Source organism: Coenobita brevimanus, chromosome 58, assembly GCF_032717465.1.
Source record: "Coenobita brevimanus isolate Jiangsu-jjx chromosome 58, ASM3271746v2, whole genome shotgun sequence".
Taxonomy (NCBI): domain Eukaryota; kingdom Metazoa; phylum Arthropoda; class Malacostraca; order Decapoda; family Coenobitidae; genus Coenobita; species Coenobita brevimanus.
This window is the reverse complement of record NC_137011.1, coordinates 11,028,187-11,054,842: the sequence shown is the minus strand read 5'-3', so window position 1 is coordinate 11,054,842 and position 26,656 is coordinate 11,028,187. Positions and strand designations below refer to the sequence as shown.

Here is a 26,656-nt window from a genome sequence, read left to right as displayed (position 1 = left end):
TTGAGGGTTTACTATATAATGAGAACTTAATATTAGAATGTGAAACCTTGATATGGCATTTGTGTGATGTGGAAGAAACACAGTTAAAGTCCCTTCTTTATTCTTCATTCTTCAAAGAATCTCCAATATACATTTTTTTTTCTTGTGCTGATATACATTGAATTTTACTTAGGTTAACAGTACATGTAGATGATTTTGCTACATCAGGAGAAATTCTAGCAGTCAAAGGATTAAAGTACATAAATAAATCAAGTACTGGAATGTTGAGGGATAGAAGTTTAAATATGGTGGTGGGGAGAGGTGCAGGAATGGGGTGGAGAGGTGTACAAGTGAGGGCGTTATGAGTTGGAGGAAGGGAACCCGATGGGAAGAAGGCATATCATTATAAATAGATAGAAAATAAATCATCATAGCTTCAGGTATATACAATATAGTTATTTGCTCTGGGGGAAAAAAAAAAGGAACATAAATGCCATTAATATGATATTCAGTATCCTTAAATAATATCTAACATAGGATACTGTATATCTTGCACAGTATAACAGAAGCTATGGATGAATGCATTCATAGTAGCTTGCTCAAGAAATACCTATACCTAATGACCATTGCAGAGTGTAAATAATCAAGAGTAAGAGCAGTGTAAATGGGACTGATGAATGTTTGTGGAGTGTATTAATTGAATAGAATAAGAAACAGTGTAATTCATCAAAGATAGAAAGACTAATTTCTTGTCCTTAGGTTCCGAGCAGACAACTACACGCAATCAGTTCGGATCTTCACTTTTGCTGTAGGTCCACATCCCATCCCCACAGCTGTCTTGAAACAGATGGCATGCTCTACTGGTGGACGCTATGCCATCATCACCACAAAGAGCAGTGTGAGGACCATGATACAGGTAAGCAAAAATTTGATCGAAGGTGATTCTTCATACTGTGAAAAGTGAATTTGTCCATAGTGTGGCTGTTTGGTTGGCAGTACACTGAGCATTATGGAAAATAGCGATTTCGAAGATGCAGAGCCTATGAGAAAAAAAGATTTGGTCAGCAGCTTCCCCATTGTCACTCCAAATTACCTCCCTAAGCCTGCCTGATTTTCCCCAGATTGGCCTTAAAAATACCAAACATTTGTAAGGGAGTTTAATACAGTACACTAATACATTTATAAATACATATCTAAACACATAACTTACTGTACCAATACTGAAATGAACTTTGAAAGTAGGTGGTGTTGGTGTGAGGGAGATTGGAGGAGTGAGGAACGGAGGAAGGAAGGCTGCGCAGTAGCTTGTGAGTGGTTATGTGCTGTGACTGTGGGAAGGAGGGCCATGTGCAGTGGCTGGAAGTACCATATTTGGGCATTTGGGGGAATGCAGTTCACATTATGTCTTGTCTACACACATTATGACAAAATTTTTAACCTAACCAATAGCTGTGCACGCTATGTATGAATGGCGTTGTGGAAATGGAATTTATATGTGAGCTCACAGTACTGGTGTAGTGCATAGTCCCATGATCCACATACAGTTTTTAGACACCTGGTGGTCTTGTGAGTGAAGGCATTCCAGCTGGATTTAATCTATAAGAATCTACTTTCAAGTGACAGTTGGGGTTTACTGGTTTCCCAGCACCACTGAGGGATGAGTGACAGATTACCTGCTTTAAATTTTGGGAGTGAAAGGCATAGTCTCCAAGCTCCTACAAATCTGATGGGGCAAAGAGAAATTGGATGATGGATAAAGCAGACAACATCAATAGAGCTTGTTTGCAAGTAGTAAGTTTATCCAGGTTGAGCTGGGCAATAAGTAGGATGCATGTGGGGAAGGCAGTAGTTGTGTCTGGGTTGACAGCTGAAATGTTGAAAGCCACAGGATATATTGGAGTGAAGTTAGTCACTGACTTGATAATGAGTACATTGTCCCAGATGATTGGCTGAAGAGTGTGATTATAAGTGTGTACAAGGGGAAGGGCGATGCCCTAGAAAGAGGAAATTGTAGAGACATAAAGCTTTTAGACCAGATATTGAAGGTAATGAAGAGAGTTTTAGAAGGTATGACTAGAGAAAGAGTGAATATTGATGAGATGCAGTTTGGGTTTATGCCACTCAAAGGGACCACTGATGCCATATTCATTGCTTGACACCTTCAGGAAAAATATATAGGAAAGAAGAAGGAACTGTACTTTGTTTTTCTTGATTTGGAGATGGCCTCTGACAGAGTCCCTGGAGAGGTGGTGAAGTAGGCAACGAGAATGCATGGGATCGAGGAGTAGCTGGATGGGATGGTTATGACCACGTATGTGGGTACGAGCACCAACGTAAGGGTGAATGGAGATTTGAGTGATGAGTTCTCTGTGAATATTGGTGTGCACCAGGGGTCAGTTTTGAACCCCTTGTTGTTTATCATGGTACTTGAAGCCCTCTCATGTGACTTCAGGAATGGATTCCCCTGGGAGATGTTGTACGCTGATGATTTGGTGTTGATTGCAGAGAATGAAATGGAGGCGGAGGAAAGATTTAGGAAGTGGAGAGATGGTATGGGATGCAAGGGCTTAAGAGTAAATGCAGATAAAACAAAAACGATGGTTTCCAGGGCTGCTACTGTCAAAGAGGGAGGATCACCATGTGCGATTTGCCACAAGTGCGTGGGAATTAGTTTCATATCATGCAGCGTCTGTGATAAGTGAGTGCATAAGGGATGTAGTGGTATTAGAGGTAGACTGCAAGATAATAACGCTGATTTTATGTATGCAGTGTATCAGGGAGAGCAGGTGGAGGTTGTCAGGCATGAAAGGATTGAACTTGCTGGTGAGTCTCTTGAGTGTGTGGAAGAGTTTTGTTATTTGGAAGACATGTTATGTGCCGGAGGTGGGGCTGGAGCTAGCTCTGTGGCTAGAGTGAGGAGTGGTTGGAAGAAGTTCAGGGAGCTCTTGCCTCTCCTGACATTGAGAGGGCTCTCCCTCTGTGCATAAGGATCCGTGTATGCAGCATGTGTTTGGAGTGTAATGTTATATGGCAGTGAGACCTGGGCAGTAAAGGAAGAGGATATTAACAGGCTCAAACATACAGAAATGACAGCGATTAGGTGGATGTCCAGTGCGTCCCTGAGTGTGAGGCCTGGGGGGGGCTAGGTTTATGATGGAAGAGTTGAGTGGTAAGATGGGAGTGGAGTGTATTTACCTATTTGTAGTATACAGGAATTGAGCAATGCTCGTGTTGTCCTGTCTCCATATCCACATTTATCAAGTCTACCTTTACACACATGAATGTTTTTCTCATGCACCACCTCTTTGTCTAAGTCGTTCCAAATATTTAAGCATATACCTAATTGTGATATACACGGAATGTACTATGCTTGTGGGTTTCCGTCGCTGTTTCTCAATAAGTCGAATTTAACTTTAAACTCGTTTATGTTTTTAGACTGGACAATCTCTTTGTCCATGCTATTCCATAAGTCTATACTTCTGTAAGGAAAGCTATATTTCTTGATATCCTTCAAGCAGCTTGACTTTTTCAATTTCATTCCATGTCCTCTTGTTGCTCTCTTATCCCATACAAACAGATCTTCTTTGTCAATTTTATCTACTCCCACCATGGTCCTGAACACTGCAATCATGTCTCCCCTCTTTCTCCTTTCCTCTAACGAAGGCAAATCCAGTTTTTCCAGCCTCTCTCTGTATGACAGGTCTGTCAGACTGGGGACCATCTTGGTTGCTGTTCTTTGTATTCTCTCAATCTTGTTTATATCTTTCTTTTTGTGTGGGGACCACACTACCGCTGCATATTCTAACCTGGGGCGGATCATGGCCACTATCAATTTTTTCATCATTTCCTCATCCATATAATGAAATGCTACTCTTAAGTTAGTCAAGAGCTTATAAGTCTCTCCAACTATCTTGTTAATGTGCTTTTCTGGTGACAAACTATCTTGGACCAGCACTCCCAAATCTTTCTCTTCTCTCCTTTTTGTGATAAATTCATCACCCAAAAAATAATTCAGTGATGGTCTCCTGGTACTTTTACCCATTTCCAATATTTTACATTTCTTTACATTAAATTTCATTTCCCACGTCCGGCTCCAATTGTGTATCCTATCCAAATCCTCCTGCAGCATTTTACAATCCTCCTCAACCTCTATCTTCCTCAAGATCTTTACATCATCAGCAAACAGACTTGCATAACTGTTCACTCCATCTACCATATCATTTACGTAAATCAGGAACATTACTGGCGCCAACACTGAGCCTTGAGGGACTCCACTTGTTACTTCCCTCCATCCAGACATCTTTTCCTTTATTACTGTCCTCATTTGTCTGTCTCTCAAAAAGTCTCTCATCCATTCCAGAAGTTTCCCCTTTAGTCCTCCTATATATTCTAGTTTCCACATTAGTCTCTTATGAGGTACCTTGTCAAAGGCCTTCTCTAAGTCTAAGTACACACAATCCACCCAACCATCTCTCTCCTGTACCACATCAATCGCTCTTGAGTAAAAGCTCAACAAGTTTGAAACACATGACCTTCCACTTCTGAATCCAAACTGACATTCAGCCAAAATATTCATCTCTTCCAGATATTTTATCCATCTGTCTTTCAGGATTCTCTCACACAATTTTGCGACCATGCTGGTTAGAGACACTGGTCTATAATTCAGGGGTTCTTCCCTGTTTCCTCCCTTGTAAATTGGTACCACATTTGCCCTCTTCCATTCTTTTGGCACTTTCCCCTCTTCCAGTGAGCATACAATTAAGCTGTGAATCTTATCCGCCAGTTGTTCTCTGCATTCCTTCAGTACCCAATTAGAAATTCCATCAGGTCCTGGGGCTTTCCTTACATCTTGAGTTTCCAGTAATTTATACACTTCCTGTACCTCCACTTTTATATCTTTCATCACCGGAACATTTCTAATCACTCCCTCCCCTTCCACAAGCTCCTTTTCTTAAGTGAAAACTGACTGGAAACGTTTGTTCATTATTTCTGCTTGCATTGCCGCATCCTTAAAGACCTCTCCTTCTACTTTCAGCTTGGTGATTCCTTCCTTTTGTTTCAGTTTACCATTAACAAATCTATAAAACAGTTTGGGTTCATCCTTGCATTTGTCAATTAAACCTTTTTCAAAATTCCTTTCTTCTTCTCTACGTATTCTTGTGTATTCATTTCTTGTTCTTTTATATTCTTCCTTTGTTCTGTCGTTACCTCTCTTTCTCCAATTGTTCCATGCCTTATCTCTCTCTTTTTTTGCTATCATACACCTTCTATTAAACCACTCCTTTTTCCTGTTTTCTTTCCCTCTTACTCTTGGTACAAATTTTTCCACTCCCAAATTATAAAGGTCTAGAAAGATATCCCACTTCCTTTGTATCTCTCTTGTTTCTCTGAATTTTCTCCAATCAGCATTTTCAAAAAAGTTTCTCAATCCTGTAAAATTTGCTTTGCCAAAGTTGTATCTTCCCTGTCTATGAAGCTCATCTCTTAGCTCAACGTTTCCTATTAACATCTGGAACTCAATGACCACGTGATCACTTTTTCCCAAAGGACAGAGATATTCCAATGATTCTATTACATCGGGTTCTTTGGTGAACAGTAAATCTAACCTTGCTGGTGTGTCCTCACCTCGAAACCGTGTCTCTTCTTTGACCCATTGCGTCATCACATTATTCATTATTATATTTAATAACATAGTGCCCCACGAATCCTCGCCACCTCCCGAGTACCATTCCTCCCAGTTCACCTTTTTACAATTAAAGTCACCCACCAAAATTATATTATTGCTTTTCTCAATTATTTTTTGCAAGTAGCTAGCCATATCTGACAACATCTCATGGTATTCGTCATCCTTCCATGCTCTCGTCTTTGGGGGAACATACACTACCGCCATATCTCTCTTAACATTCTCTCCAGTTTCTAATTTCATATATATCACTTCAGCCCTGCCTTCTCCCATTTCCACAGTATCTACATTTATGTTGTTCTTCACTGCTATCATCACTCCTCCTCCCTTTTTTTCTTTTCTGTCTTTTCTCCACAGTTTGTATTTACCATCTCCCAAATGAACATCAATATCTTCTCTTAATTTGGTCTCTACAAAGCACATGACATCAGGTTCATGTTCTCTCAAGAAATCATTAATTTCGATCCTTGTCGATATGAAACCATCAACATTAGTATATATCACCTTCAAATTATTTTTGACGTTTTTAATACCCTCTTTTCTCCTACTCTCTGTCCGTACCACTTCCTCAACTTCTGATCTTTCACAACCATCCCCCCTAGTTTCCTTCACTTCTATTTCCTTAAATACCATTTCCTTACTTTCATATCCAATACTCTCCAAAAAAAAGTATTACGTTCTTCCTCTGTCCTCTTATCATTTTTTCCTTTACTTCTTCCTTTAATGATTTTAAAACTTCTCTTTCTTCTTCATTCAGATCTTTTCTTATTATAATATTTTCCATCCCCGCCTCTTTGCTTAATTTCCAGGTCACTTTAAGTATCTCATTTATTACACTTTCTGATGTAAACTTGACTCTCATTGGTCTTGTTTCCCCTTTCTTATAAGGCCCTATCCTCCTTACTTCCTCAATTTCTTTTACCCACTTGTCTCCTTCGGGGTCAATCTTGCCTAATATTCCTCTCACCATGTTCATGTCTCTCTCGAGTCTTACGAACCTAACCTTTTCTTCCTCTTCCCTGTTTCCAAATACTACCACACATCTGTTCCTTTCTACAGTTTCTCTCACTATTTTCTCTTTTTTCTTCAGTATTTTCACTACATTTTCTTCCATTTCTTTCTTGTTCATTTCCCTTTCTTCCTGGATGATCTCTCTTAAGCTGACCACTTCTTTCTGTTCTTCTTCTACGTGTGCCCACTTTGCCTTATGTTCTTCTAATACATTACTCACCTTCTCCGTTTTATTAGTACTCTCTTCTAGTTTCCTCCTCAGTTCAACATTTTCCCGCTTCAAATTCCTAATCTCTTCATTGGCTGTTTCATTGGACTGGATCAGACTCTGTATGGTGGTTTCCGTATTTACTGACACATCCTTTATCACTAGATTCTCTACTTTCTTTTCGAGTTCACTAATCCTCATAATTAATGTTTTCACCAGGTCCATGACATTAGTATTAGCATCAAATCCTTGAAATTCCATTCCCTCACTGTTTACATTTTCGGCCATGTTTAATGTAAAGTACCAAAACAGCTGTTACCGAATAAACCACAAACATTCATGTATACTATAGCCAACAAATCTTTACATTTTTGGTAGTCTACTAACTTTCATTATTTTAAATTTAAAGAAAGACCCTAGGAGACAGGACAGACAAAATTCCTGAAACTACTCAAGGTTAAGAGCTATGGCTGGGACGTCTGCTCTCTCCGGCTGTTGGTGTTGTGATGAGGAGATGTAGATTGAGATGGTTTGGGCATGTGGAGAGGGTGGGGGAAGATAATTGGGTGCAGAAAGTGAAAAGTATAAATGTTAGGGGTTGGGTTGCAAGAGGTAGACTGAAAAAGACCTGGGTTGAGGTCATTAAGTGTGACCTCGGGGATAAGGGACTGAATAGGGAAGTTGCTAGAGACCAGGCAGCATGGAGAGCCGCCATTAGGTGACCATGGTCGATGCATGCAGATATGTTGGAGCCTTCAAAGATGGACAAACAATAATGACAGTTACAGTATATAATAATGAATAAAGATGCAACAGTTGTTGTTTTGTAACCCTAGTCTGTCTGGCCAAGCAGACCTTTCAGCTGCAGGCAAGCAACCCCCACCACCCACCCACCTCAGAGTCGTCCTGTACAGTGAACTGATATTCCAAGTTCCCTTGCTGTGCACAGCACCTCACCACAGTGAGGCATGGGAAAAAGTGTACAAGGTCTGTTCAGAAAGTATCTGACTTTAGGATCTAAAAAAATAAATAGTTAACCTGTTGAGCAAGGACATTAATCCCCCTCAAAGTGGGTCCCTACTGACTTGACACGAGTAATGTAACATTTATTCCACTGCCTGCGACATTTTTCAAAGCCAGTTTTTAATATCTCCAGCAAGTGCTTCGTTGCATTCATATGATCTCTTCTCTTGTATCAAATCGGGAACCATTCAATGGAGATCTAGGCTACCAGGAGCCATGTCTGGTGAGTAGGGAGCCTGCTGAGCCTTTGGGATGTTATGCATGGTCAAAAATTCCAGAATCAGTTGAGGAGAATGGGCAGGGACATTGTCATGGTGCAGATTCCAGCATGCCGCCTTCCAAAGGTCCAGTCTCTTCTACCGAATTTCATCACAAAAATGACGAGTAATGTCGAGGTAGTACAGGTATACCCTGGTTTAACGATGCAGTTGGTTAGGTAAAAACCCATCTCTATGTGGGGTATCATATATCAGGGTAGATATAACATGTAAAGTATAGGGATGCACTTTTGAGCCTTGGGTTTCACCCCTAAACAAGTCCTAAATCCACCAAAATGAGTCCAAAAACAAGTTTCTAGCCCACCTAAACCCCCAAATAGCTTTAAAACAAGCTAAACTAAACCTTAAAAGCAGTTTTTAACTCACCTTAACCCAAAAATAAAATGTGAAAATTTGCAAATAAAAGTTTGAAAAAATGAAACTTGGTAAACTGTACCCCAAAATGACAATGTTCACCCCACCTATGACTAAAACACATAAATATAAGTCTAAAAACAGTTTATAAACCAACTAAAGCACAGAATTTAAGTCTAAAATATCATCAAAATCAGTAAAAAAAAAAAAAATCTAAACCCATCATTAAACTGGGGTTTAGCCATAGTTAGGTGGCGTATGGTGGTACTGTATTTCTATCCCCGTCGCTAAGCCGAGGTATCACATGTAGGGGTGTTGTATATCAGGATATACCTGTAATGTTTGTTGACAGCCTGACCTTCTGGTGCATATTCATGATGCACAACACCACTATAGTCGAAAAAACTGTCAACATGTGAATGCATTTCACCTTGCTGCAGACCTGTCGAACTTATTTTGGCTGAGGCGACCCTGCTTGCTTCCACTGGGATGACTTTGCTTTGGTTTCTGGGTCATACCTGTACACCCAAGTCTCATATCCAGTGTTAACAGTCTTCAGCAAGTCTGGGTCTCGACTTGCACACTCCAACATGTCTTGAGCAACGTTCATCCAGGAGAAGATATCATGGCGAAGCACCTGCAGGAGAAACCGAAAACTGACTTGAAAAATGTTTTAGTCAGTGGAGAGAGTGCTAGGCTATGTGTGTCAAGTCAGAAGGGGTCTACTTTGAGGGGGATTAGTGTCCTAGCTCAATAGGTTAACCATTTATTTTTTTACAGCCTAAGGTCAAATACCTTCTGAACAGACCTCATAGAAGTTTGATTCCTGGATGGACATTGCATTTGCATTTCTCCATCCAGTTAACATGGACACCATAGGAGGCTCCACATCAGAGCTTGGCACCATGAATGAAAATTTATTTCTGCAAATGCAAATCCACAAAACTCAAACCATTTCAGTACTTTCCGCAACCACAAATCCGTAGACTTCTTGAAATTTGCGGTTCCGCAAATGCATATGCAAACACAAACCATTTTTACCCTTTTCAGTACCATGGCATCAATTTCATTTTGTTCTGGATACCATTAGAGGATTTTATTAAGTTTAGGATGATATTTTTCACATTCAGGGGTTTAAAATTCATCTCTATTTACTCATCGACTACAATTATATACAGTATATATTATTTACTCTATTCTGACAAACAGTAGGTGACTTTATGAAGTCTGGAAATTATCTGTAGTACTGAATGGGATATAAAAGATTATATTTATAGGAAAACTAAAATATATATTTTAAATATTATTATATTAGTATATTAGTCTGTTTTTACTACAGAACAAGAGTAAATAAGTCACTGTTGTAGATAATTGAATTAAATTATTACACTTCACATCTCACACTTGACAACTTGACACACCAATCCACCATTATTCCTTGGCTCTAACCTCCTCAGTCCTCACTCCTCAATCAAAGTCAGACTCCTCCGCAACTGAGACAGCTCCATCTTGAGCAGGTCCATGTTGCCCTTCATGAAAACAAATCATTCCAAGTTCTCAGAGGTCAGGCTGGTTTGCAGGCAGGTTTGCATTTTCAGATGTACTTCCACAAATGCAAAACTGCAAATTTGCGTAAAATTTGTCACAAACACAAATCCGCCAACAAAATCACACTTCCACAGTTGCAGAATTTGTGGTTTGTGGAAGTGATTCTGGGAGTCCCCAGCTCAGCACCACATCATCCTTTTACACTGTATTTGGTTATTTTATGAATGGTATCCTGGGTTGCAGGAAATCATTAGGCTTGTCATTCAGTGTAGAGTCATCAGAAACGGAGAGGAGTAATAGAAAATGACAGGAAGGATGGAAGAAATTGGAAGAGAGGGGGGCAGGCACGGAAAAGAATGATAATGGTGAAGATTGGAGTAGGCAGACATACATCAATTAAGTGGATGATGGGTACCCCCACCTGAAGTAGGTAGCGGTACATCAAGTGAGTGGATGATGGGTGCCTCCACCTGAAGTAGGCATCAGTACATCAAGTGAGTGGATGATGGGTGCCCCCATCTATCACCTAAAGTCAAGTTATTGACTGATATTAGTAAGAGTTTTTCAGTTACATTAATACTGAGGTACACATGGTGTGTGCATTCATCTTTCAACCAGTGATCATTTACAATTAGTAAACAGCCCTGTCCAGGATTCAATGCAGCACCCCATAATATTAAGCAAATTATGGAATTCTGCATTGCACACAATAGCCTGCACCAACAACACAACATACACTCCTTAAGAGCTCTGTGGGAAAGCCATGTCTCGGCCGTGGCCTTCTTTAGGGACTTGGGGCTGTTCGGCCAGACTGCCTAGGGAAAGACTACTACTTCCACTACTATGAATAATAAGCTGTTACTGAACCACGTGAATTTTTTTGTAGCTAAAGAAGTGGATGGTCCACTCTTAGTAATGACTAACTGGACTAAGAAAAAAAAAAGGGACAAACAGGCTGAACAACAGAAATAGACATTTATTCACGACAGCTACAACAGTTGTTGGAATGAGAACTGGAAGAAAAGGTTGTGACTTGTGTGCCATCATTTGAGCAAAGAGTAAGGTAAGAAATGAAATTGATTTTACCTCCATCAACAAACACAGGAAGCTCCATCACAGTATATTGTACTTAACTAATTGGAAGAAGACCCAGTTTGATATAAGCAAAAGTATGATATCAGTAGGCTTTTACTTAATTGGAGTTTCTTGGGTATCTAAACCTAAGCATGGGTATCTAAACTTAAGCACTGCTTACATAAGAAGAATTTTTTCAGGTTTATTGGACAGAATCTAATGTAGGAGAGGTAAACCTATATGGTTATTGTGTCTGATTAGAAGCAGGAGTCTGACAGAAGCATAAGTACAGCGTAACAAAGGCTGGTGTAGCGAGATATTAACTTGTTTATATATTCAGAGCCTTATGACATCCTTAGGTTCCTTACATTGGATTTCTTTAATTGCCTAAACTATCTAGTATTATTTCATAAGTTACAGTTAGTATTACCATTTTATTAAAGATGAAAGCAGAACAGCAGTACGGTATATACTTAATGAAAATAATAATATTATTTTAATTTTATGATTACCCTGTGGTGTACTTAATACCTGTAGTCAGTAGCATTGGCAGTATAATGCATGAGTTATTTTGTGTGAAGTTTTTGACAGTTGACTGGTTTCATTTATGACAATATTTGATCTTATACTAATTAACACTTTTCTTTCAGAGGGTTACTTTATCAATCATTAATTCATCCGATATTACTTCCAGTCAGTCATGTTATCCAGCCAGCCTGAATGGCCAAGCTTTATTTCAGGAGTCGTACAACAGTTTGCTCTACCCTCAACCACCACCCCAGGGTTCCCAGCCTTATCAATACACTTCAGTGTACACGAGTGCTGTGGTAATTTCATCCTCTGTCCCATGCCTCCAAATGTCCATCTGTTGACAGCACCTTCTGATGTCCGTGCAGATTCTCTACCTTGTTCCCTCATTCCCAGGGGCCAGGGACTTAGTCTGATGACAAATATTCGTCACTGTTCTTGAAGCTTTGTGTTTTAATCTAGTGCCTTTTTATATATCTAACTGATAATGTTATAGGTAAAGAATATTGAAACAGTTACACAGTGGTACGATTCTTGTATACATGTAAAGTATAATATGTTCCTGTGAAGAAATCCACTTTGCCGGTGGTATAGTTTTTGTCCCATATTTTAAAAAATAGCCTTATCTTTTTAGTTTGTTTTCATAAGAGAAGATGTAAGATATTGCACTCACAGAGAGATTACATGAATTTAAATCTGGTACTGGGTAATTATGTTACAAAGTAAGGGCAGTGTATTTTCTATCTGTATCCTGCCGATGCATTGCATTTCCTTGAGAAGTGAAGGCATTAATGGGATATATTAAGAAAGTGAAGTATAGAGCAAATCTGACATCCATGGCCCCTGAGTTAACTGTTGTGTGTGTGTGTGGCAACTGAATGATATATGTATGGTGAATATTAGACATTTTCTGTTACATTTGCTCTTTAATGTTCGACTTTATGTTGAAGGGTCTGCATTGGTAGACCTGTAGGTATTGGCTCATTCCTTTTTGCAGTAAGAAGAGTAAAATTAGCCACAACAACAGTGATAGATGCCATGTTTTATATTAGTATCAGTTGTCATGCACCCAGAGTTTATACTATCACAAGCAAAAGTTTGTCAACAGTTCATTGCCAGCATTGTGTCCCACATTACATATCTCTCATTCCTCCCTGAATGTCATAGATTATCCCTCCGATTCATAATCTTTTGCTTTCTCCTTTCTCATATTCTTGTTTTGTAAGTCTTATAGTTCTATTACACAAAATATATCATAAAATTCCTTCCATAGTCACAGCTGGCAGGGAGGTGTCAACAAACTTTTGATCTCAGTTGTACAGAAATATGTGACATGTATTTTGAGGTAAATTAATATCTCTGCCTGCTCTCTGCACTGCTTTGTTTTATTTGTTATGTAAATTAAAACATGGTTGAATTGCCTGATTGAATGAAGTGCTATTAACCTTTTTGCTGCAGGGAGTTTCTGGGAGCTGAGTAAAATCCTATACCCTAAGCTGGAATAGAATACAGTATGAAATCCTCTTTTCTTATCCAAAATGCTAATCATGATATTTTTAACATTTTGGTGTCCTAGGTGTCTCTTAAGCTTAGTAAAACTGTTTAATGTTAACCAGTATGAAATATAGAGTACCGTTGGCAATTCGCAGCCAAAGGGTTAAAGTAATACCTTCTTGCTTTAGTGAATTTTTCATACTTCTCTTGAATGAAGTATGCAGAGAGCTCTTTATTTTCTATGTTGGTGTCTTGATTTTTCCTTGATTACCTCCCCTCTTTTCCATATCTAGATATCAAATATTGTTGGGGAAAAACACACTCTTTTAGAATGGTAATGCAGTAGTTTATACATGCAGTAACATTTTAGTGAGTTTTCTTAACACGTATCCCTTCCTTCCTTTGTCCATATCTTTCTTTCTTTCTTCATTGTTGTGGTTATATCTTTTGTATTGTAGTTTTATTACAATCAGTTGTTTTTTCAGCTTAGGGGAGAAAATAACTACTTCAGTAGGAGAGTTTGTTCCTGATAAAAGCTGTCTGGTAGTAAAAGGATGCAAATAAAATTATAGAGTCATACTGAAAGGTTTAAGGGTCTTGTTGATAATCTTTTGAGGTATAGTATTCAGCATAACCATATTGTCAAGTGAAAATTAATTTTATCTTAAAAATGTTAATGCCATCTGTTTGTGGAAGCTGCTTTGAACATTAATCTCTTTGGAATACTGTACTGTTCTCCAAAGCCCTTTAGCACTTGTACATCATTCATATTTTATTCTGCCTAGCACCAAAGGCTTTATTCAAATTAGGAAAATCCTCTGGCAGAAAAAGCCATCAGCAGTCGTTCAGCTTGAGGACTACAGTTTTATGCTTTCTTTAGGGAGTTGTTTTTATGTTTTTCTGGCAAATGCAAAGCTGTTTGTTTTATTATAAGGAAGTTTTTACTCTTGGGGGTATTAAGGAATTCTCAATAATGCTAACTTGGGGCACACTAAGGCCTCTTAATATGATTAAGGTAGATTAAGAATGTCATGGCACTAATAGATACATTTAATTTACCTGAGCTCTATGTAGGTAATTCTTGTGGTGTCCGGTGATGTACGGTATGTTGATTATTTTCCTTATTTTATTTATAAAGTCTCTTGGGTGTGCTTGGCAATTACCTTTCATTTATTTCTTTTTTAGCATATTCCTAGGTGAGGTATTATTGATTTTTTTTATATGTCTTTTTAATTTTGCATGTGTTAAGCTATATGTTTGTTGTGTTAATTTTTTATTTTGTTTCTATCACAGCAGGGCAAGCTGTGATCCAATCTCAGTCTGGGGCCATGAAGGTATTTTTCCATAATTTTGTTTATAGTACAGTATGGTATATGTGTAATAGCAATATGTTATAATTTTCATCCATTCATCCATCCATCCAACATCTAATCCTATGTTGCCCTATGAGGAGCATATGAGCCTGGGGCCAGGCAAGCTGGTCCTGACATTTAAGATGAGAGTGAACAGCCACACTCATCCCTGAGTGGCATTACATGAGCAATAAACCTCAAACACACCTTGGATATAAGCCTACACAGGCTCAGTCTGATTGGAGTGCCTTAATTACCCACAAAACCACCAGGCGCAATAATTTGGTTATATGGTTACCACCCAGTGTAGTAAATTATTTCCTGGCATATATGAAACCATTTGGCTTGTCACTTAGTGTTAAGTCACCAATAGGCAGAAGGAAGAGGAAAGAATGAAGGAAAGAAGAACAGCAGAGGAAGGAAGGAAGAGAGGAAAGGGCAGACACCGAAAGCAGCACTACTTTGAGTGAGTGGACGGTGTTATGATAATGCTGGTAACAGTATCCTACAAACTAAACATTAAGTAACTGGCAACAACACACCAGCCCCTCTCCTCTCTCCCTACTCTCTCACAAGCCATAAAATTTGAATTTAATCCTTGATATACAGTCGATTTGTGCAAAAGAATTGCAGGAATGCAAGACGATGTTAAAGAATCAATAGACTACGTAAAGTTTCTTCTTAAAACTTGTTTGTACTGATAGGGTATGGGATTTTTATGTACAGTACACTCAACTCTCAGCTATCACTCCCAATTGGTCCTGCTATGGCTGCGCTATAGCTGAAACCGTGATAGCCGAATTGAAGAACTTATGGAAATAGTTCTAATTGGTGCCATGACCTCAATCTTTACCCCTAAGATACCCATTTTGTACCACATATTAACATACAATAGTCCAAAAATGAGCATGTTTTATGATGTGATCATGATTCTTATAAATACCCCTCACAGTTGATTCACTGATGTTAAATTTCTTCCCCACACTTCGCTTGGTCTCTCCATTGTCTATAAGTTTCACATTTCCAGTTTATCTGCATAACTTAGGTTCTTCCTTTTCTTTATTTCCCTGCCAGGTGCCGCAGCATTATGTTGGGTGATGGTAGTGGGACAGGGAGGGGGTACGTTGGCCATGGTCATATCATAAAAAAGGTTATTGTTCTCGCTGTCACTGTTCACGGTCTGAGGGTGCGCACTTGAATGGTTTGGCGGGCAGGAGACTCGGTCGGGCGGCCAATCAGCACTTGGCTGGTGCTGACGTCACACGACCAATCATGGAGTGAAGCTTTTGTTGGCTGGGCGGAGCACCGAAGCCCAGCCTTCTTGAAAATTTCGAGCATTTCCAGTGCGCGATAGCGGGCATTTAGTGCGTGATAAAGGTATTTGGGTAGTTTTTTATATAGGCGTGATAGCGAGATACGCTATAGCGGAACCCGTGATAGCCGAGGGTTGAGTGTACAGTACATAAGCTAATAATACTCATCTTCCGTCACCCTGCGAAGCTCTCACCCAGTGGCACATTGCAGCCACAAAACTTTTACACTTAAACAGCCGAATGCTGGGTACTGAACTGGGGTTGCTGAGAGTATATGCTATAGAAAGAAATATACTCAGAATTGCATAATAGATCATTGGTGTAAGTTTTTGTCATACGTCGCGTTACACCCTGTATATCTATATATATATATATATAGATATATATATATATATATATATATAGATAGATAGATAGATAGATTGATAGATAATATATATATATATATATATATATATATATATATATATATATATATATTTACATACATACAGTAAACTCACAATAATCCGGCATAATTCAGCCAAGCCGACTGCTGAATAATGTGAAACACCAGATAGTGCACAGTACCTCCAAATAATGCATTACTTTCCGTCTTGACCCTCTGTCCTAAGAACTTTCCCATGCATAAAGGGTGAAAATTAAGGATAAAATACAATACAGTAATGATACAGTACACAGTACAGCAATACAGCGTTGGTTTGCAACCATTTACGAGCCAGTTGATACACCTCGATGCTGGATATTGCATAAAACCGCTGGTTATGTCCTGTTTCGACACCGGATATTGCACAGTTTGGCCGGATGTTGCTTTAACCCCTACGCACTGGTTGACATGTATAGCTGTCACGATTTTGGGTGCAGAGCAACACTGGTCGACGTGTATAGCCGCAAGCGTCTGCACGCCATCCTTTGAACTTTAACTTATCCTTACTCATCAACAGGACCACCTGGAGATGTGGGGATACTTTCATTTGAAAGAGGAAGAGTTGTTGAGTCATATTTATCTTTAATTTTTCTCTAGCAGTTATAGTTTGGCAGATATTAGGGTTTGAAGTAAGGGTAGTTTTTCCATCACAGATATCCCCCATAGGGAGGAGCATGCGACATCGGAAAACCCCTGGCGTGTAGGGGTTAACAGAGCCAAGCCAGCAGCACCATGTATTGTGTTGGGCTGGGTATTGCAACAACAGATAATTGAGAGTTTACTTGTACAGTAACCCCTCAATTATCTGATGGAATAGAGTCAAAGCCATGTCCGGGTAGTGCCAATGTCAGGATAATTGACAATATACCCCTACTATACTCATACCGAGTACCTTACCTATACCCAACCACCTACCTGTACCTAACCTATTTGTACAGTACCTCTGCTTATTTTAGTACTGTAGTGTTCTCCGGTCATTCTGGCATATTTAGACATCAAAACACACATAGGAATATGCAGGTTAATCCAAACACCAAGAAAACCATGCAGAAAAACATTAAAATAAAACAAAAACCCTACCTATATGTGCAGTATCCCTACTAAATTTGGCAGTGTTTTCTGGTCATTTTGGCATATTTAGACATCCAAACACACATATGAATATCCAAAGTAATGCTAAACACCAAGAAAACCATGCAAATGAAATTTAAAAAACAAAAAAACAAAACCCTTCCTATATGTACAGAACCACTTCAGATTTTTGCAGTGTTATCTGAACATTTTGCCATATTGAGACATTAAAACACATGTAGGAATATCCAGATTAATGCTAAATAGCAAGAAAACAATGCATAAACAACAAAAATCCACAAAAAAATAAAGACGGTTGGAAAATCTGTTATCTTTCTGGGGTATGAGTGCTAGCAGCTCCTGGAGCACGCACAAAAAAATCCATGGTCAAATATGGCACTGGAAATTGGTTATATTGGTATAAATGGTACACCATCATATTTACCGGTGTTTATACTATAAGATAAGCTAATGAAAACACAGAAAACTGATGAGTATAGTAACAAAGCTGCAGTGAGAATTAAGGTTGTTCAAGAGTAAAACTTAACTTCATATAATTTTCCACCATCCTGGTGCAAAATTTTGCTCACAGCTTGCAAGAGCTAAGCAAATGTCTAGATGCAGAATTTCATGAACTTTCTCATGGTGTTTTCAGAATTTTGATATGACCAGTACTATTCAAATACATCACCCCAAACTGTAAAAACTCAAAGGTCAGTGCTTTCAGTGTGAAGGAGGGTAGGGACTGAGGGAGTGAGGGGGGGAAGGCAGACCTAGCAAGGTGGAGGGCATGGGAGGGTATGGAGTAGGGACAGGAGGGGGGGAGAAGCGAGGCTGTGGGCAGAATTTTCACCATTCTGTTGCAAGGCTGAAGGGCTTTTTCACCTGGCTTGTGGCTTGCGGTCTGTGTTACACACATGGTGGCAGTTGGGAAAGACTAATCGCAGTGGCCGTGTGACTTTGGACATTTGGTAGGGAAGCCTACAGGCATTTTGACACTGCTTGTGGGTTACGGTAGGTATTTCTTGGGTGTTGGAGGTTTGTAGGGAGTGATTGGGACAGTGTACAACTTTAACCATTCAGTACAGGAGTGGATGGACATTTTAGCTCAGGTTGTGAGTTACAGTCTGTTTCCAAAGTACGGCTAGAGCCCAGTGGCCATGATACCGACTATTTGAACATGCCAGCTGGCCAGCGGAAGCTCTTGGGGACTTCTATCAATCTATCTATCTATCTATAGCCCGACGCCCTAATCCCGCAAAGGGTGGCCGCAGACAAAACGCCTCCAAGTCACTCTGTCACCTACCATTTGACTCCCCTCCCCCCAACTCACCCCCCCTCCCTCATATACCTCTCAACTCCATCTCTCCACCTCATCCTTGGTCTACCCCTCCCTCTCCCTCCCTCCACCTCACCTACATACACCCTCTTAGTCAGTCTTTCATTCTCCATCCTCTCCACATGTCCAAACCACCTCAGTGTATTTCTCCTAATCTTTTCAACCAAAACCACCTCAGTGTATTTTTCCTAATCTTTTCAACCACATCCACATCTACCCCACAACGTTCCTTCACTTCTTCATTCGTCAACCTGTCCCTCCATGTCACTCCACATGCTCCTCTCAAGTAACTCATTTCCACTGCTCTCACTCTTGACTTGTTCCCCTCTTGCAAGGTCCACGCCTCGCTTCCATACGTCAGGGTAGGGATCACAATACCATCACGCAGTGACTTCTTAACTTCCATACTCACCTCCCTATTTCTCATCACTGCTTTCAGTGTGCCAACAACCTTCCTTCCCTGCTGTACCTTTTCACGTACTTCATCCCCCAAAGTTCCATCCTTACTCATCACACTACCCAAGTACTTGAATGCACTCACATTCTCCATATCCTCACCATCCAACCTCACTGCACACTCTGTGACTTCATTCCTCTCAAACACCATAACTTTACTTTTGTTTACATTAACTTTCAGCTTCCTCCTCCTACACACTGTCCCAAATTCATTCACCAAACCTTGCAACTCCCATTCATCTTCACTCAACAATACTGTATCATCAGCAAACAGCAACACCGGAAGCTTCCAAATCTCACCCTCATTCATTAGGGCCACCCCCACACCCACTGCCCTACCTTGTACCTCCTTTACGACCCCATCCATATATATATTAAACAGCCATGGAGACATTACACACTCCTGTTTCAGTCCCACATTGAGATCAAAGAATCACTCAGCTCACCATCCACTCGCACTGTAGCCCTAGCTCCCTCGTACATACTCTTCACAGCACTCAACAATTTCCCCTCCACTCCATATATTCTTAATACCTTCCACATACCTTTCCTATCTATTCTGTCATAAGCTTTCTCCAAGTCCATGAAGGCAGCGTACACTTTCCTTCCCTTCTCTAGATACTTCTCCACTAAACATCTTAGAACAAATATCTGATCTACACACCCTTTTCCCTTCCTAAATCCCCCTTGTTCTTCTCCAACTAGCTCCTCTGTCATATGCCTAACCCTATCAATGAGTATTCTACCATATATTTTACCAGTCACACTAAGAAGGCAAATACCCCTATGGTTACCACATACTTCTCTCTCCCCTTTTCCTTTGTACAGAGGAACAATTATACCTGATTTCCAGTCCTCTGGAACCCTTCCCTCTTCCCAAGCCAATCTACACAACTTCCATATCCACTCCACAACAATCTCACCCCCATACCTAAGCATTTCACCACACACTCCATCAATTCCTTGGGCCTTTCCCAGCTTAATCTTCTTCATCGCTTCCACTACTTCCGACCTACTGATCTCTTCCTCCCTCCTCTCATCTCTTCTTCTCCCAGCCATTCCCCAACCACTTATACTCACACTGCTCTCACTCTCTACATTCAACAAATCCTCAAAGTGCTCCTTCCATCTCCTCAATTTCTCTCTCTTCTCCACCAACAATCTATTATTCCTATCTTTCACACCCCTACTATTTCCCCTTTCACACTGCCTTACTTTCTTTACCTCCTTCCAAAACAATTTCTTACTCTCCCTCCATTTCACACTCAGATTCCTCCCAAACTCTTCATCCACTTTCTTCTTACTCTCCTTCACCAGTCTCTTAACCTCCCTTCTGCTGCTCACATATACCTCTCTCTTCTCTCTCTCATCTTCTCCCCTACCTCTACTCGCCAACCATTCACCATATGCCTTCTTCTTTTGTTCCACAGCTCATTTCACCTCATCATTCCACCATGCTGTCCCTTGCACACCCTTGCATCTCCTCCTCACTCCACAAACCGCCTCACACGCTGCGCTTATCTCTTCCGTGAATATCTTACATACGTCTTCCACCCCTTCCATCTGCTCTAGCTCATACCTTCCCAATCTTTCTTCCACTATGCTCTTATACTCTGTCCTCTTCTCACTATCTTCTGTGTTCAGATAATGACAAGTAAATTTGGATAATGGTTTAATAGAGTCAGGGTCTAGTATCCAGATAATGAACAGGTATGTATACTGCATGTCCAGATAAATGAGGAATTGCTGTATATATCTACAGTGCTCGACAAAAGTATTGTGTGCCTATGTCAAGGCACGTAATACTTTTGGTGAAAAAAGAATCACCCTTTTTGGGAGAAAAAATTTAGCCAGAAGTTTTGGCCGCTAACATGACATCACGGCAGCCTGAGGCCTTACTGTGCACTGGTTGGCTGGTGCCTCGGTTGCCTGCGGGCTGCGTGAGAGAGGGGAACCCGGCTGCTCCTCCCTCTCTTGTTGTGCCATTTTTTACCTAGTGAACCGCAGTGTTTTGGCTTTCGCAACTTTAATATGGCCCCTACCCATGAATTGTCTAGTGAAATAATATCACAGATCATTGCTCTAAAGGAGGCAGGCCACCCCACGAAGGAAATTAGTGATTTGGTTGGTGTGGCTCGGTCGACAGTGCGGAGGTGGTGTGCCCGTTACCGAGTGGAAAATAGTGGTGACGTTGCTACAAAGAAACTACGGTCTGGTAGGCCCAGGAAAACTTCCCTGAGGTCTGTTAATGTGCTCAAACATGCAGTGGAGTCTGATCCTCGTGTGAGTGCAAGGAGAATTAAGGAGAGCAACCCGGAAGTGTTTGGCGAGGTTTCAGTGCGTACGGTTTCTTGAAGAGTCTATGAACTTGGTTACACAAGCCACAGGCCTGTGAGAAAGCCTCTTCTTACACGTAACCAGCTACTTCGTAAGCTTGCCTTTGCTAACAGGTACCTGGGGTGAGGACCAGTGGTTGTCAGTGTTGTGGTCTGATGAGGCAACGTTTACCGTTACCTGTAATCGAGGAGCACGCGTGTACCGGCGCAGAGATAGTGACCTGCTCAACCCCCGTTACGTGGAGAGCACAGTTAAACACCCTGATTCACTAATGGCATGGGGTTGTTTCTCTGGGAAGGGGTTGGGGAAGCTTGTTCTGCTTCCCAAGAACTGCAGAGTGAATCAGGACATTTACCTGGAGCTGCATTGTGATCATTTACTTGAGTCCTTCAAACTCACAGGTGCACGAGTGTTTCAGCAGGACAGTGGACCTGCTCATAAAGCCAAATCTGTCACCAACTGGCTTCGTGACTGCAAGGTGTCCTTTATGAAAGACTGGCCAGGCAATAGCCCAGACCTCAACCCGATAGAAAACCTCTGGTACCTCGTAAAGAAGAATCTCCAAGGGAAGGACGTGAGCTCTCTGCCTAAGCTGGAAGCAGCCATTCATGAGTCCTGGGCAAGTATATCACCCCAGCACCTGAGGAACCTGGCCCTTTCACTTCCACGACTTCTCAAGTCCGTGAAGAGGTGCAAAGGAAACCCTACCAAGCATTAAAGGTAAATACAGTATAATGCATTATTTACATGTTTTTTCCATAGTTGAAAGGTTTGTTTTGTTATGGGGGCGTCGGGTGCCCAATACTTTTGTCGAGCACTGTATATCTATATCTGTACATCTGTCAGTCTATCCATCTATCTATCTATGTATCTATTGATCTATCTGTCTTTCTGTATACAGAATATATATATATATATATATATATATATATATATATATATATACAGTTAAAGCTTGATATAACAGAATAATTCAACCAACCCCTCTTCTGTTTTATCAAATATTCCGCTTTTTCAAGCTTCCGTTCCAGAACCATTGATGGAACGGAATTTTCCGGAAATTTGCGATTTTTCCTATACTGTATATCTTCCCTAACTCATGACCTAAAGCCTATACACAGTTGCTACTGAATAACTTCTTTTGCTACACACACACACACATGCTGCATATGCTAGTCATAATGATACACACAGAACAGTCAGAACCCACAAAAATAATAATAATAATAGTGCTGCGGGTAAGCTAACCTATTGTGCATTTTTTGATAAAAGCACCAGTTTTGGCACAGAGGTAGACCAATATATTATGAACAAATTTGGATGTGGAGCCATCGGCCAACTGCCCCCTGGAGGCCGTGGCGGCCATTTTCCAAAATGGCCACCAGCAGACACCCAAAAGACACACAGAAGTTAGATAAAGTTTGCTGCTGAAGGTTTTAGTGAATGTTTATTGAATGTTTTGAATCAAGACATGCCAGATAGCTCTTAGTTACATTTTGGGAGATGCTGCTGATATTAATTAACATATTTAGGCTAATTACAGATGAAATGGCGACAAGGAAACCCATGATCAGGCATCAAATGCTGACATTCCTTGTGAATAGGCTAGATTCATTTAAGTTGTGGAAATGTTATCTGACCTTCTTCCTCTGTCTGTCAGTAGCTATTCATGGACACCGCCCATGCCAATTAAGATGCCAATGAACAAAATTGTTAACAATTATGCTAATTACATCGATAATACAACAACAATAACAGAACCAGATAGTGATAATTATGGTGGCTTGCTCTTATCAGCTCAATCCTGGGCATTTCAAATGTTGTACTTCTGTGGTCAAGGGACACTACTACATTTAATTATCAAGTTAATTAACACATAGTCTGCTAAGTGCAATATGCAGATAAGTTCACTGTTTTACGGTCCCTGTGTACTGTCTGGAACAGTTCAGAATCTTCATCTTAAGTTTGTGAGTTCAGTTATGAGAGCACTCCCCGTCGCAAGCACACAGTGGTGTGCATTCCAGCCTGGCCTTCTTGCACTTGCACTTCTTGATGCAGCCCTCCTGGCATTTGCAGGAGACAAGCTCCCGGCAGACCTTGGATGCCTTGGGGAGCGTTGTCCAGAGAGGTTCGTACATGCCACTGGTCTTGATCCAACCCCAGTCAGTTGGTGATGGCAATGTTGGTGCAGGAACCAGGGCCTGACCCCAGACATGTCTGCCCTGGTATATTGCTTGTCGGACATGCTGGTTCAGGGCTGCACTTGTCGGTGCGATCAGCTGGACATTGCTCTTCTTTGCAAACAGTTTGTGGCGTGCCTTGTCAATATTGGTTGCGGTGCTTGTTCTGTCGTAAAGCAGGATGACGAACCTCTCAATGGTGTGCATGGCATCTTCATCAATATGATCCGGTGCAGTGGAGAGGTCAGTGAGTGTCTGGGTCATCTGAGGTAGAGCTGTCCACACTGCCCATGCTGTCCTCTTGCCATGTTCGGCGAAGCAGGAGACAGTGTTGCAGCCCGTCAAAGCATGAAACATTGGTAGTGCCTGTGCTTTCTCAGGGCCCAGAACCCGCGCTATCTCATGGGCTGCCAAGAACCGGAAAGCCTTGCCCGTGCCGAAGGACGCCCACACTTCGGCTACCTCCTCCAGGATGCGTGCCAGAGCCACTGCCAGGACAACAACATCAGTGTCAACTGTGCGGATGAGGATCTTCTTGTGGCCATTGTGAGCAGCGTGGGCGGCATGCAACGTTATACGGCTGTCGGCTTCTTCTTGGTTGCAAGGAGCCAGGGCTGCAGTATCTAGGAGCGGTGGTTTGCTCAAGACATCATCTCCTTCAGTGATGACCAGCTCCTTGTCTGCAAGCTGGAATGAGTCGTGGAGGACGCCAGAGAGGAAGCTGAACAGCTCTGTTTTGTTCTCATCAACTCTGAGGAAGCTGGCCCAGTTCCCGGGGATCGTTGCACCACCCACCACCTGTCTTCTCACCCCTTTTCCGCGCTTGGCTCTTGCTGTACCCTTCAACGAGTCTGTATTGTAGCGGTCCCACACCAGGTCCACTCGCGTGGCTTGATGGAGTTTTGAGAGTATCGTTTTCGTTTTCGTTTTCGTTTTCGTTTTCGTTTTCGTTTTTAAAGGCTCCAACATGCTTGCATGTGTCGGCCTTGGTCACCTAATGGCGGCTCTCCATGCTGCACGATCCATTGCAGCCTCCCTGTTCAGTCCCTTAACCCTAAGGTCACACTTAATGACCTCGTCCCATGTCTTTCTCGGTCTACCCCTCATAACCCCACCCCCAATATTAACACTTCTCACCTTCCTCACCCAACTATCATCCCCCATCCTCTCCACATGTCCAAACCACCTCAATCTACCTCTCCTCATCACAACACCAATACACTCCAGTCCCATCCTACCTCTCAACTCTTCCATTGTAAACCCAGCCCCTCCAGGCCTTGGACGCAGGGAAGCACTGCACATCCACCTAATCATTGTCATTTCTGTACGTCTGAGCCGGCGAATGTCTTCCTCCTTCACTGCCCAGGTCTCACTGCCATACAGCATTACACTCCTAACACACGCTGCATACAAAGACCCCTTAGCACGTAGGGAGAGCCCCCTCAATGTCAGGAGAGGCAAGAGCTCCCTGAACAAAGACCTGCTGTGCATACTCGTTGAAGCTTTTTGCTGTAGCAGGCTTCAGGATCTGGATGATGACTGCTCCATCCAGCACAATGCAGCTGGTTGGAGGAACCTCAGACTTGGACTGACTGAGGTCTTCTAGACAAGCGAGAAGATCACTCTTGACACCCAGCTGGATGCCACCACCATCTGATAGTGCAGGGGGGCAGGCTTGGGTTTTCATGTTGGAAGAATTCCTCTAGATTCCCATCCCGGTTCTGGCACCCGATATACAGATGAGAGAACAGGTCCACGTCATTCTTGAGGGATTTCATCTGCTGCTTGCCCTTTCCCAGAGGTTTCGAAGCAGGCTGACCGAAGATTTTCAGCTTGTTTCTGTGGATGGCATGTTCTATGGGTTTCGTTCTCTCCACCAGGCGTTCTCTGACAAAGTTGTAAAACTGCAGCTGACCCACTTCGTGTGCATGACGGAGGGCGTCTACAGCTCCAGGTGGCGCGATCTCCTAGGTGTCGAGTACCAGCAGATCTTGACTCTCCTTTTCAAATGGATTCCCGAAGTCTTCCATCACGTTGACCATTGACTGTACATCTTTGAGGAAAGCAGTCTGCACACTTGCTGACTGGTCATGGTGCCTTGTGTCTTGTAGTCTGTTCCCCAGGTCAGCTTCATCCTGGAACTCTTCGATGAGCCTGGCAACCTCTGGTCCTGCCACCATCCACCGTCGTAGAGCGCTGGGTTTGTCAGTCAGGCCCGCTGCACCTCCGTCTCCTTTGATGGCAGCATTGTTCTGCTCGTGGGCCTGATCGACGGGGATAGCGGAGAACGGCCTGTTCGTCTTCTGGACGGTGAAGTTCCCAGCTTGGAATTCCTGGGCTATTTCAGGGTGTGTCGTTGGTAGTTCCACCATGTCTCGCAGATGCACAGGAATCCAGCGCCCATAGTTGGTGTGATTCAGGGCATGGAACCACACTGCTAGTTCTCTCAGGGCATCTACGTACATCGCAAATGACGCTTGGTGTGGAGAGCGCACATACACAAGGACCGTCATCTCCAGTTGCAGGACAGTTGCCCGGTAGTGGAACTGGGGGCAGGTCTCCGCGTTTTGCTGGCACCAATCATCGAACTCCAGCTGCTCGTTGCGGGCGTCACCCAGCTGGTCAATGTAGTGGTTGTAGGCGTGCTGCTGCAGGGTGAAAAGGGCTGCTGCTGTCACTTGATGAGCCCTCCTGGTTCGACTGACATGGGATGCCCACAGCAAGGAGTCCGCTGTCCCGGCACTGGTGACCTCTGCCTGAACCAGTGCTTGCACCCATCCGCTCCTTTGCAACCAGTCACCAAGGGTCTTCAGTGCTGCCATCTCAATATGAAGACAGCCGAAGAGGACGACAAACTTCTCTTCACCATACTCCTGTGGCCACTTCCACTGGATTTGCTTTGCCAAAGCAAACAGCGGCTGGTCGAATGTGACCACTGGAGTCTGGCCAGGGTTGATATGTTCCACTGCATTCCTGACCACATCCATGGAGTGCTTGATCA

The 26,656-nt window shown here is 41.9% G+C and overlaps 1 protein-coding gene across 1 annotated transcript in view; it reads left to right on the top strand.

Annotated features, from left to right (window-relative positions):
• Nucleotides 1–26,656, top strand: part of LOC145402635 (voltage-dependent calcium channel subunit alpha-2/delta-1-like) — a 440,994-nt gene that overhangs the window by 184,626 nt on the left and 229,712 nt on the right. Inside the window, exons 11-12 of the mRNA XM_080274627.1 lie at nt 739–895; nt 11,899–11,985. Of these exons, the coding sequence (XP_080130753.1) occupies nt 739–895; nt 11,899–11,985 (244 nt within the window). The remainder of the gene's footprint in view (nt 1–738; nt 896–11,898; nt 11,986–26,656) is intronic.